General features: G+C 42.5%; 1 protein-coding gene across 2 annotated transcripts in view; it reads left to right on the top strand.

The window, feature by feature from the left end:
* cdk6 (cyclin-dependent kinase 6) overlaps positions 1–13711 on the top strand; it is a 39267-nt gene that overhangs the window by 15782 nt on the left and 9774 nt on the right. For both annotated transcript variants that reach the window (XM_040021219.1, XM_040021220.1), the window contains one exon: positions 11723–11832. In XM_040021219.1, coding sequence (XP_039877153.1) covers positions 11723–11832 — 110 coding nt within the window. The remainder of the gene's footprint in view (positions 1–11722; positions 11833–13711) is intronic.

The raw sequence follows: 13711 nt of genomic DNA, 5'->3' as shown, positions 1-13711 counted from the left end.
TATTAAGGCAACAGTTATTGGAAAGTACAGATGAGTTACGGTTCCAAAGGTTACACCTGATAGCTGCTTTTAACTGGGTTAGTCTTTAAGAGGAAAGAAATTCAGTTTGAGTAATTGTGTAGGCCACGCCATAAACATATAATTTCTCAGTATTATCATACAGGGTAAGTTTTTTAGATTAAGATAAGTATTTCCTCAGTTATCTATCATCTTGACTGATGATTATTCATAGTAGATGAAGACATGATTAACCATAGAATTTGCATAGTGTTACACAATATTTAGTGTGTATGCGGTTGTACTGAGGATTTGTCTCAAGTAGGTGTGATAGTTTCTTTTCTTTTTTTATGACTAGACGGGGGCATTTTTGTCGAGGAAAGAATACTTGCCGGGGGATTCACCTTCCCATATGAGCAGCAGTTATGAAGTCCCCGAAACTACTCGCGCACACACACAGAGCAGCACATACCATGTTAATCTGTTTGCAGTCACACTCGAGCACTCATTTCCTTCCTCGGTTAGATTGGGCCACAAAACGAGATGGGGTGTGTATGTGCGTGTGTCTTAGCACATGCCCGCGCTGGTGTGGAGCTGCGAGGACGGGGTCTTCGGTTCCAGATGAATGTTCCTGCGTCTGGAATCCCCCTATCAGCCCAACACACACACAAACAAACGCGCACACATACACAATCTCCATTCATCCATTCATTGTTTCCTCTTGCTAATAATAAAGCGCACAATCTACACTGTATGCAACACACACACACACACACACACACACACACACACACACACACACACACACACACACACACACACACACAGTGTTTAAGAGGATCTTCCCCTTTGCCCAACAGACCAACAGTTACATATTTAGTCACCTAATGCCACCGTTACTGGTAGACAGATGGGCTTTAGAGAACTGCTGTTGCTTAAGCGAATGAGGTTCTCTCTCACTTTCAAAGTGATTCATTTAGCACTTCTAGAATGACAAGATGACTGAAATGAACATTTGCATGAAGTTGTCAAAGAGTCCCTCACTCATTTTTGTTTTTTTTTGTTTTTTTCCAGTGTTGCTAACTGAAAGTAGCACTGCTGTACTTTCTGCTAATGATTTACCAGCATTGCCCGAACTTCTCTTTTTGTGATGAATTTGCTGCCTCACATAGCAACATGGTGGCTTGCTAATACACGTGCATTAAAAACGGGTCATGGAGTCCGGGTGCATGCATGAATGAATATGAGTGATTGCCCCCCAACCCAACCAAATCGGCTTCTCGTAGAAAGGAGGTGGAGAGTAAAAAGAGGGAGAGGGGAGGGAGACCACCCAAAGGGTTGGTGTGGGGGTCCAGATTAGGGTGCCCCCCGGCAGTCCCTGAGGGACCATTGCTTTGTTGATGGGTGTTTTTTATGACCCTAGTTTGGCTACAGCCTCATTGTACTGCCTTGAGTGACAGGCAGATGGGAAAAGCTGATGGGTTAATCTGACATAACAGGAAAGAGTGCAGAGGGCTCTTTAAGATCCTCCTTCTGCCAAAGCACTTGAAGCAAAATCTTTTTGGGAAGAAGTGTCACATCATTTTAATACAAAACAAACCAACTCACAGAGTAGCACAACCTTTTCTTGCATCCTAAATGCATAAAGTGACAGAAAAACATGTAATGAGATTATTAATGGAGTTAGTAAACGCTGGATTTGTTAGCAGGATGACAACACTGGTAGGGTTCTCCAGAAGTTGATTCTGTTCATCTGGACGTAGCGTTTTCCGTGGGAGAAACGTTTCGTCAGTCATCCAAGTGACTTCTTCAGTCTCAGCTGACTGCAGGTTTCCCCAGTCTTATAAACAGATTGGGGAAACCTGCAGGAAAATGCTACATCCAGATGAACAGAATCAACTTTTGGAGATTTACTTACCTGGATGATTGAGAATGCATCAAGACGTTTAAAACACTGGTAGGGTCTTTATCTCAGAATATGAAATGCTTTGGGATGACTGTTGTTTAATTTGTAAAACTAAAAGACTTTGCACATAGTCTTTGCAGAGATGCAGTAATTTGTGACTTTTCAGTGTCGGCCCTTTTTCGGGCCAGTGGGTTTTGAGAAAAAGAGAAACCACGTTAAACAGGGAGTGGCTGTAAATGTAAAAACTGTGACATTCTTAAAATTCATTCCACTCAGAGTTCAGTTGAGCTGTCAAAAGTAGAAATTTATACTATATTCTACTTTATAGATGTTACAAACATGCAATACACTCTCAGAGAATGTGTCATAAATGTGCACAACGTTCATTTCATTCAACATCTAAAATGAATACTCGAGTTCTTAAAGGCCTGACCGGCTTTCCAGTGTGACAGCGTCCTAAACCCTGCAGGTGACGCGTGTCAGTGAACCTTCTAGGAATCATTTGCATCACCAGTACAGTGAGTGAACAGAAAACGTAAAGAAGAATCTATAATAAATTCACCAAAAAGCGCTAAAAGAGTGCCAACACATGGCATAACACGTTTACTTTTAATACACAAACATTTTGTAGGAGTAGGTAGTAGATGATTGGTATTTATTTGTAACTGGGCATGAATAACTTGATCTTATGATCTTATATTATGCTGCAGTACATTTAACCAGCTCTTTCTCTTGTCATAACTTTAAAGATATAGCAGATTTTAAGGTCAACTTGAAAGAAAGGGAGGTGAGACGTCAAATGTGACACCCCACATACCGGTATCATGTCCTTCATGTTGCAGAGCCCATGAGAAACAGTTTTAAATATCACATGTGACATGTATTAATTGTTGTGACATATTTTAGATCTTTGCACAGTACTGTCTACAGTTTGACAATACACATCACATCTAAGTCTTTTCGCCAATTTTTGTAACAAATCATGAAGTTGGCGTGGAAGACCTTCGCTGGATGTAGGCCACATTTTAATGGATTGTTAGCATGACCCCACTCGACACCCGCTACAAAGTTTTATCAGGATTCATTCAAAACCTTTCGACCTATTATGTTAACAGACGGGAAATCATGCAAATGCTAAACATAACCTCCTTGGCGAAGGTTATAACTTCAAGTAGGTAAATATAAATAAATCTCGAGAGGCAGTTGCAACGAAAAGCACATGCAACAGATTCACATAAAATATCATGAAATACAAACTATGTATTTCATGAGTCACAGCAGTGTTTTGAAACAGACGTACAAAGTGTTTCTCTGAACAAATACAGCTTAAAGAGGCTTTCTCTGCACACAAGAGTCTGCACATCAGACAGTTTCCACATGTCAGCACCAACACTAGGCCATAAACATCGGAGCACACAAAAAAGAGCACGCATGCCTTTAGTTGACAGACACAGTTTGTAACGTGTAAATGATTTGGTAGAGAGCACCATAACTGCTGGATGTTAGTAAGACTCTGATCTATTTTAATAAAGGCAGAGATCTTTTTTTTCCTGTCATTTCAAGAGTTTTATTATGGAGAATTTTCCATTTCAGTCTCACAGGATATGAACTCTAACCATTAAAATAACTACCAAAAAAGGCAACAGGTAGCCTAGTAACAATGAAAACACACTTTATGGTGTCTTGTAATAGCTGTGGGTGGATGAATTTTGAATGTTTAGGAAATAACTAATGCACGGTGGATTTTTGGGCTGGTTATTGTTGATTATGCATCTGAGTGAATCTCTTTTTCCCTTCAAACACACCACAGCATCTGCTCTGCCCACTTAGGATCAACAGGATGTTGGTATAACTTCATCTCCTACACTAAACTCTTACACTTTTCGTTAACACTCCCACTAAAGTTCTGGGAAATGAAGCCATTCTAGCAGAAAAGTCCTTTTACATCTGCCTCCATCATCTGAGCATTAATCGATCCTCTCCTGCTTATCCAGCTCAGGGCTCAGTAACAAATCAGCAACTCTGCATAACTGGAATGATGGAAATGGATGCACGTTGAGGAACTCATATCTCTCTGTCTTCACTCCTGTGCATTAATGAATGTTTTATTTAATTAATGAAAAGGTCAGCTAATCCCTATTGACCATATACGTAATGCATGAAACATATCAGTTCATGTTAAACCTTGAGCTTGAGGAGAAATCCAGCTCAGTGTTTTTAAGAAAATTCCTAACAGTAAGATAAGGGAATCCCCTCAGCTTCATGTGACTCATGCAGGTCAAGTTAGGTGAAGCTTCCAATAAATAACTTCCTGTAACCTGACCATAGGGGTCTTTCCATTGTTGCCATCCACACATTGATAATCATCGTCATTCAAGGCTCGACAGGATGATCCCATGATGTCCATTGCGTTCCGCTCTTATGTCTGTCACGCGCATGTCGTTGCCACTCAAATTGAATTTGGAAAACTGAAGGGGAATGCCAGCAGACTTTGATGCGAGCGGTGTCTGTTGAACTCTTGTGTTTTTCTAGCTTTAACTGAAAAGACATGGAGCGCGCAGCCATCATTTACTGGGAATGACAAGATAAGCTTATTAGTGGTGAAAATGTTTTTTGTCTTGCCTCTGATCTTATCTTACATCAGTGTGTTGAGAGACATGGGAGCCGAAGGGAATTTTATGTCCTGGCTAAACTGAGGCTTACTTGTTTTGAATACAAACAGTGTTTTTTACTCATTGCTGCTTTTCTGATTTGCATAATTTTGAATAGACTCGTCTCAAACAATCTGCACGTCGACAGCCACCACTTCCCGTAAAATGTTGGTTGGTGACATGCAGGGGACTGTAACTGTTACCTGATCAAAGGTGTTTTCCCACTTCTTCCCCCCGGTTCCCTCTCGCAGCCCTCCCACTACCCGTACCAGAATTAGACACCCGTATCTCAGACGACATTAAACAAATTGAAACCAGATTTCCTGCCCGTGCTCAAACGGCAGACGTGCTTTTAACTCTACAAGACTTTCAAGAGCAGTCTGACTGTATTCAGTCTGCATTTGCATTTTCACTATGAAAGTGTCTCCCACCTCTGCACGCTCGTTTGACTAGAAATATCAGTTAAAATCTGTTGGCGGGAAAGTGTCATGATGTTCTTAGAAGATAGTGATGATCATGCAAATAAGGTGCGTTGTGCCCCCCCCCCCCCCCCCCCCCCCTTAAACCAAATGCAATGTTTAAAAAAACCCCCAAAAAAAGCCTCTTTCCAAAACATGCTGTAGGGGCCGATGCAATCGTCCAACTATGTCAGACATCAGCTGTGCACCGCCACTGTTTAATGCAGCAGAGCTCAGAAACATACGGGCGAAAATGAAATAACTCGGCGATGACAAAGTATGAAGCGGATCGTCATGTCTGTGAATTTGTCCTCATGCCAAACAATGTGTTTCTGCTCTGGACAGGCAAGAAATGAGAGAGAGAGACAGAGGCAAGCAGGCTGGGCGAGGGAGGGAGGGGAAAAAAATCCTCGCAGTGCACGCAGGAGAGCACGTGCAGCACTGAATGTGGGAATGTTTAGATATCTCCTCAAACGGCTCCACATGGGAAAAAAGGAAAAGTCATCCTCTATGCTTTGACTGCAGCCGGCTGGAGCAAAGGGGTTGGCCTCAGTTTGACATAAGCAAACACTCGCAGGGTTTCACACACACACACTGACACACACATACATATATGATTAGAGATCCCATCCCCCCCCCCCCCCCCACACACACACACACACACACACACACACGCATGTGCACACACACATGCAAACGCACACACTTTCGTACTTCTGCACATTGCTGTATTAATTGTTGCCGATGTCTTGGCAACCCTGCAGGTGCGGAAAAGGGGGCTACTGACTGGTGCGTGTGATTCACATGTGCACATGCACCAGTCACCTGGATTTTAAAGCCTAGTCTGTACCAGCAGCAGCAAGAGGAATAGGAGGGGGGGGGGAATTACAGCATATACCAGGAATTTTCCAGTTAATGATGTGCGGATGTGGTAGCACTGGGGAGAGAGAGCCACTGACTGTGCTGTCTTTGTTTTGTGTGCCGAGGGCCCCGTGCTGCATTCCTGTACGCTGTGCATACTTTGGCAGCAGTCTCACTGCCCCTCGTTTTACTGTATACAGTTTGTGTGCTGCTCTTGCACTTTTCTTTTTTGTGCCCCTGTAGTTCTCTCGCGCTCACTCAGTCCATCCCACAGGCGTCTCTGTCTCCATGAACCTTTTCTCCCCCCACCTCATTTTTCTTTTAAATCTTCTCCTTTATTTTCTCTCCTGGTTTGGGCAGAGCGATTATCGGAGGCTGTGAATTTTTTTTTATTTTTTTTATTTTTTTTTTTTAGCGAGAGGAAAAGTGAAGGAGGAATGAAATAATGGTGTTTACAAGATGGCTGACTGCTGACGTTTCGAACGGAGCCTCTCTGGAGACACAATGCTGTTCAGTGCTTATTATTATGACATCCGCTCTGCTTCACCCAAATGTTGGCCAGCCTACATACACCGGAGTCTTTATACGTTTTCCTCTGAGGTTCTCTTAGGAAGACTTCAACTTGTTGTGGATTGTTTTCAGGATTGTGCTCAAGCCTAAGTGCACTCCACTCTATTCCGGTTGATTCAGCAACTGAAAATTTCGACTTTCAACAATCCTGCTCTTTTCGATTACGTGTGTGTGTGTGTGTGTGTGTGTGTGTGTGTGTGTGTGAGGGCGTGTATCACTGTGCAGTGGTGCTCTTTCATCCTAGGCTTCCTCAGTGACAGGGAATGTAAACATGGGCCCCGAGCCAAGCGCCATCAGCCTCCTCGCCTCTGGCGCTGCAGCCCCTTATGACATCAGGTCACTTTGACTGACAGGAAGACGTCTGGAGATTTGAAGAAGAATGGAATGAGGAATGAAGCATGTGGTCTCCAATAGTTCAAAAAAACGTTCTGCTAATCTAAAAGAATGACTGACTCTGGTTATTACAGTGTAGGTCCTGTTTTTCTAGCCGAGCTATAGTGTTTATTGCTTATTTTGTTACTTTGTGCAACCGCAGCCAATATTTGTGATTCTAACGACATTGGCAAAGAGGCGAGCGTAGGTTTCACACGTGTTTAACAAAAGTGCAGACCCTGCACAATATTCTGGCGGACTTTTGGAACATACTTTTAAAAACATCCTTCAGCTCAGCGATATTGTGACGTGTGGTATGAGCAGCTTCCATGAGGACATTTCACCGCATCTCTTTTTGGATTACGATTGAGATTGCCCCGCACCCCATTTCAAGCCATTCTGCAGTAGATTTACCTCAGATAAGAGTTGCTGTTGTTTACCAATAAGTCACTTTGACCTTATTTTGAAAGCTACCTCGATAAACTCCGGATTGAATTTTTGGCACCGTGATGGCGTGGGGGGTGATGGCCTGTCCCAGAGTTCATTGTTCATAATTGTTACTCAGATGTTATATATTTCTGATACGATGGAAAGTTGCCATTTCGAAATGTTGCTTCAGTTAACTGGTAAACACACGAACTAATCAAAGATGCACTAATCTGGGAAAAATAAAGCCCAGGCTGTAATAAATGGACTTATCCCTTAAACATCAAACACATGCTGCAGATGACACTCTAGCACAAGAAGGTTCTTGGCACTGAAGCATACTCATCCAAGCTAAAGCAGGTGCTCTCTAAGTCGCATGCAAATACTCACACATAGCTCAAACCAAATGCCCCTACTCCCAACCCCACCCTTGCTCACGTGCATGCACCTTATTGTCATACAAGCCCCCCCGTACATGCAGCATGCACTGGCAGCACTGGAACGGATGTTGCAAGGCGGACGGGCTTGGAGGTCTGACCTAGGAGGTCTGGAGGTCCTCGGGGGTAGGAGAAGCCATTTCCTCCCTGATGAGGAGCCGGGAGGAAAGAGCAGCAGGCAGGGCTGAGGACGATGGTCTCAGCAGAAAGGAATTCCGAGAATGTTGTCCTTTAATCTGGAGTCAGCCTCGTGCACTCACTACATCTCTCTCTCGCTGTGTTGCTCTTAGCTTGCTCTGTCTTTTTTCTCATTTGGCTTTATCTGACCACCTCCTGGGTTTTCTGTTTCCGTGCCATAGGCGAAGAAGGGTGTCAGATGGACGCAGGCAGATTGAAAATGCAAAATGACCGACCCATTTTTTTGACTTTCCGTTATACTGCGTGCATGAGTTTGTGTGTGTTCATGTAGCCCGTGCAGAAAAAGGAGAGCAGGAGTGTATAATGAGGGTATTTGTGAAGCAGAACAGAGAATAAGAAGGGTGAGAAAGCGAGACTAAGGAAGGAGGAATGCAAACGTGGTCGGAAGAAGATTGCGGGGGGGGGCAAAAGGGAACATTACAAGTGTGGAATGTCCTTTTTTCATTTTGTAGCAGACACGTGTTGTTATAATCATCTCTGTGAAAACAGTTATTTGGTTGTGTGTTTAGGCCTCGACTCAAAGCATTGTAGGGATGAGTTGTTGTTTTTTATTTCTTTCAAGGGGTTGGATGCAACAGGCTTGAGCATTCCATGCATAGTGTCAAACTGTGTGTGATCTAAACCCACTCATGCACACAGTAGGTTCTCCAACTTAAGTCTGGGCTGTACTGCATTTTAGATACGTGTTTTATAGACTTACAGAAACAGAGAAATGGGCTTTTTTATAGAGATGAGGGAGGATGTATGGAGAAAAGGGAGCTGGTGCTCTAAACACTATCTAGTGCAAAGAATATGGATGAAAATGATCTATAAATATGTTTTTAAATATGTGACTTTTTTTATGTCTTGAGCAGGAATAAATTTAAGTGTCAAAGATGGAGTAAGGGGAATTGGAAAGTACTGAAAAATCATCTGCTTTTGGTTTTAGTTTCCTTTATGATGACCATTGACAAAAACACAAATCTAGAATAACTGCTGGCTTATCCTTCAGTGCAGGCATGCAAGGCCATAAATACACGGCTACAAAAATGGTTTAGTATTTTGCAAGTGGCTGGGGTGTAATTTCATATTTGAAATAAAGCTTAATACAGCTATCTTCCGGTGTGTCTGCAAGTGCATGCATGTGTTATGTATATGCCTTAATCTGCAGTTGTGGCTGGGTTTTCGAATAACTGCATTTCACTGAGGCGGATATACCCCGAGCTCTAGGTCTGTGGTTCTTCCTAGAAGGCTTTGTGAGAGTGTGAGTTTGTGAGTTTGTGTGCATGTGTGCGTGCGTGCATACGTGTATATTGGAGTCCTGACTTTTGACTTTGCAGGGTGACAAATCCATGCAATAGACTGAGGTCATATGCATTTGAGCCTGCAACTGCAAGCGTAAGAGGAAGACGTGGAGCGGGCCATTTGTCGGTTAAGCATCTATCCATGTTTAAAAATGGCGACCTGCATTTAAACGTCTCATGGCAATATCTCCATAGGCGCCAGATGCAGATATGCTGTAACTGAAGATTGAGCTCAGTACTTTGCTGCAAACTTAAAATCTCTTTTAAAAAATTAAAAAATTCCAACAAAAATGTAGCAATGCTGTGTTGAGTCCTGTCCTTGATTAAAATGAAAGCATGTAGCCCGGCTCTATGGGAAGCTGTGCGACTTCCATTCATGATTTTCTTTGAGGTTTCACTGTTCTAAAATTCGTCAATGACCCTAACACTTAGTGTGCTCACTTGGCAGATGCGTGTCTCATTTCTGGTCACGTGACTCGCCCGACGGATCTCAGCCAACTAGCCTCAACTTCCGCCCTATTTCCACTGAAGCAGGAAGTAGAGATGAGAAAGTATCACACATCTGCAAAATGCGGCCCCCGGCTCTATTAATAGTCTCATTCACTTTAGAAAAAATGCGGCTCAGGTTTTTATTCCTCTTATCAATCTCACTTGTCGGCTTGGAGATTTGCTCACTTGCTCAGTTCACCTCACATATCCAGGACAACTTCTCGTGCCACTGTCATATATAAAGTGATTTCCGTGGAATTCCTATTCCATGGCCGGATGACCTGGTAATTGATTGGCCTAGAATATTTATTTAGGCTGCCTGTAATGTATTTAAATCCAGTTGTACACTACCTGCGACTCCTGACGCACCACTGCACAAGGAAACCCCTACACATGTGTTCTGCAGACCTTTGCACACCCTTATCTTCGTAGTTGTGTATGTGCACCCGATGGCATTGTCACATATGTAGAGCAAACTGTAATCTGGGCTACCTGTGTTTGTTTGTGTTTGTGCTATTGTTGGTCCCTTTAGCTACCACCCCCGGCCCTCCCTGCTGTGGAGAAAACATAACAGAGAAAGAAGTTTAAATATTGAAGTGAAACCGAATGCTTGAAAACAATGAAAACTGTCCTCTGCAGCCACTGTTGCTGCTTATAATGCATGCATTTTTAATCTTGAATGTGCTTTGATTACATTTCCACAATCCTTCTTTTCTGTGCAGGTAAAGATCTATGCAAATAGACACCAGCCCAGCAACCATAAACCCTTTAGTCACTGCAGTACTTTAAACTAATACTGTCTGATTACTTGTAGCATGTTTTGTGGAGTTTTTGGGTGTAATTTAGGCTAGTTGGCAATCAACTGAAAGCCCACCTGGGACTTATGAGGATTTCATTAGCTTTCCAGTAATAAACCATCATCATCCAAATCAGAGTCTGTGAAAGTGTCACCTGGTTGCTGTGAGTGTCTGAAAGTTTTAGAGCAGTTTCAGAGGTTTTTGAAAAATACTGAAAGCAAAGTGTGGAGCATCAGACCCAACATGAGTTTCCTTTCACCACAATCCTGCAAGTCAGAAACACACAAGCAACTTGTGCCGGTCACATAAACAATGACCCAGTTCATTCACTAATAGTTTATATTTAACTGCGTACTTCTTTTGAAGATCATTCCTCTCAAATTACCTATTCAAGCATATTTTAAGACTGAGTAAGATCTTATAAGAAAAGGGGGAGAATCCAATGATTGTTCCTTCATACTTGTGCAGAGCCAGCCAAGTCTATAAATATATCTACGTGACAGTGCATCCTCTTTGCTTACATACATTCGTCCCTGACTTGAAGATCCAGATAAGCAGCCTGCAGTGCCTGGAGGGGGAACTGCAGCCAAAAGCTGTAGGAAAAATCTGGAGTTTAGGAAAGCACCTGGAACCCGTCCACTCTCTTACTAGGGGTCACTGAGTTTTGTCTGGAGGCTTTCCCTACTGTAGCTGTTAACAATGCTGCTGCTTTCCTGCAGGCTCATGGCTCCACACACACAAACTGCGAGGTCCCAGGGAGAGTTACAGGGACAAATTTGGAAAACATGCTTAGTTTGAAGTAGCACAAAATGGCTGCTGTTGATGCTTCAGGTGGATGTAGGGTAGTCTGATAAAAGACAGGAAGTGTTCTTTTTTTTCCCCCTCTCTCTCTCTATTTTGACAGGAAGGAGGGGTAGAGCGGGGCGGTTGATATCAGTTAATCACCCCCTTTTCATTTCCCATGCACATGTTGTCTGCCAGGTTTGAGACATGTATTGTGCGTCTTTGTAATAGGTGCTCCTCTGTACTGACGTTCACGCTGCAATTGTAAATAAAAGTACAGTTCTGAGTTTCCCCGGTGGATTGATGTGGAAAGATTGTGTGAAGTGGGTACACCAGAATGGGAACAGGGAGGCCTGTCCTGCCAGATATGATTTCATGTCTTACGTAAGCTCAAGATGGGGGCAGAGAAGCATTAACCCTGTGCATTAGTGACTTGTGTGTCTGTGTGTGTATTTTGTGCAGTAAAACCTGACGGGTTTTCTGCTGTGTTACAGGTGGTGACGCTGTGGTACAGAGCCCCAGAAGTGCTGCTCCAGTCAAGTTACGCTACACCGGTGGACCTGTGGAGTGTCGGCTGTATCTTCGCTGAGATGTTCAGGAGAAGGTGAGGCCTATGGGCAAAGCTATCTGGGCTTTATACTGGTTTAAATCTGGACTGACTTTGAACTTCAGTTAAAGTCTCTAAGCATTTCTCTTATTCCTTTGTTTCTTTCACTAATGTTGATTCTGGTACTTTTACTGTTGAGCAGTGTACCATACAATAAACATAATGTGGAAGGATTCTGTCAAAGTTTTCACAAATGCTTCCCGAGTCACACGATCACATTTCATTCAGAGGTTTAGTGTTGACGCACCTTGGCAGTAAAGTCTAAACACATGTTAGACTTTGGTCTTCATATTCAGACTCTTTGTGAGCGTCATGTTGTCTTGATTGTTTTCACTGGTATCTTTTTTTTTTTTTTAATAGCACTTTGCTGGGTCTTACTAACCACATCACCTATTTGCACACACATATGTGCAACACCTTATTCAATGCACTGTAAGTCTTTATCTGTGATATACACACTTAGGCTAACGGTTATATAAGAGACAATTTGGGATTCGGGGCTGTGCTTAAGGCCATGTAGACCTTATAGATGACCCACTTTCCTGTTGCCAAGATGTGACGTTGCATGGTATAGAGACTTCTAGCCACTATATTGGGTATACCTGCTTAATTTCTTGTTTATACGAATTAGCCAATCACATAGCAGCGAATCGGTGCTTTTAGACGTGTTGACACGGTCAAGACGACCAGATCAACATGTCCAATCTTAAAGCAGATGAGCTTTAATAACAGAAGACCATCTATTCAGCCAAAAAAAAGGAAACTGAGGCTATAGTTTACACAAGTTCACCAAGTTTAGACCACAGATAATTGGAAAAATGTTGCTCGATCTGATGAGTCTCTATTTCTGCTGCAGCATTCGGATGTTAGCGTCATAATTTGGTGTGAACATGAAAGCATAAATCCATCCTGCCTAGTATCAAAGGTTTAGTCTGCTGGTTATGGTGTGATGGTGTGTGGGATATTTTTGTGCCATTTAAAATTATGCTCAATGCCAAATAAGTATGGTTGAAATGCCACAGCCTACCTGAATATTATGACCACAGACCACAGAGTACCCATCTTCTGATGGCAGATAAAGTGCTATGTTACAAAGCTCATATCGTCATAACAATGATTTCACTGTACTCAAATGGCCTCCATAGACACCAGATATCAATCCAATGCAGCATTTTGGCATGTGGTGCAGCGGAAGATTAACCTCGTGGGTGTGCAGCCGACAAATCTGCACCAACTGAATGACTCTGTAATGTCAACGTGGAGCAAAAACTCTGAGGAATTTTTAGAGCCACTTGTTGAATCTGTACCATAAGCAATTAAGGCATTTCTGAAGGGAAAAGGGTGTCCAACCCAAGACTAATGAAGTTTTATTTCTGTTCCAACAAACTCTTCATAGCTATTGTAATTTCTCTTATTTTGGTTATGCCAAAGCAGTGTGGAAGGGAAAATACCCACCAAAGTCCCTTTACTGTGTTGTTAAGTAATGACTGAGTAATGATGACATTCCTCAGTGAGCACAGCACTTTAACCGAATCACTTGGGGAGGTTACAGACATGAGAAGTGATATGGGGGACTGGAACCAAGTCATTGTGTCATTAATATTAAATACTCCTTCATACTTGTTTACAATAAAATCTGATAACTGAGTCACGGAGGCAAAAAAAAAAAAAAAAAAAAGTCTCTGTAGCCCCCCTCATAAATTATCTGACTGTTCATTTTATCATATAAGTTGCAGTAATAGTAAGAATTAAATAATATAATAGACACATTTTTGGGGCAGTGTAAGACATCAAAACGTCTTCTTTACTGGTGGGTTGACCACATTTACGGTTTAAAAAAATAAATTCAAAAACCCAGTTATTATCTGTGACCCAA

This window comes from Simochromis diagramma, unplaced genomic scaffold (assembly GCF_900408965.1).
Source record: "Simochromis diagramma unplaced genomic scaffold, fSimDia1.1 OVJJ01000753.1, whole genome shotgun sequence".
Taxonomy (NCBI): domain Eukaryota; kingdom Metazoa; phylum Chordata; class Actinopteri; order Cichliformes; family Cichlidae; genus Simochromis; species Simochromis diagramma.
The sequence above is the reverse complement of the archived record's forward strand: the minus strand, read 5'-3'. Positions and strand labels throughout refer to the sequence as shown.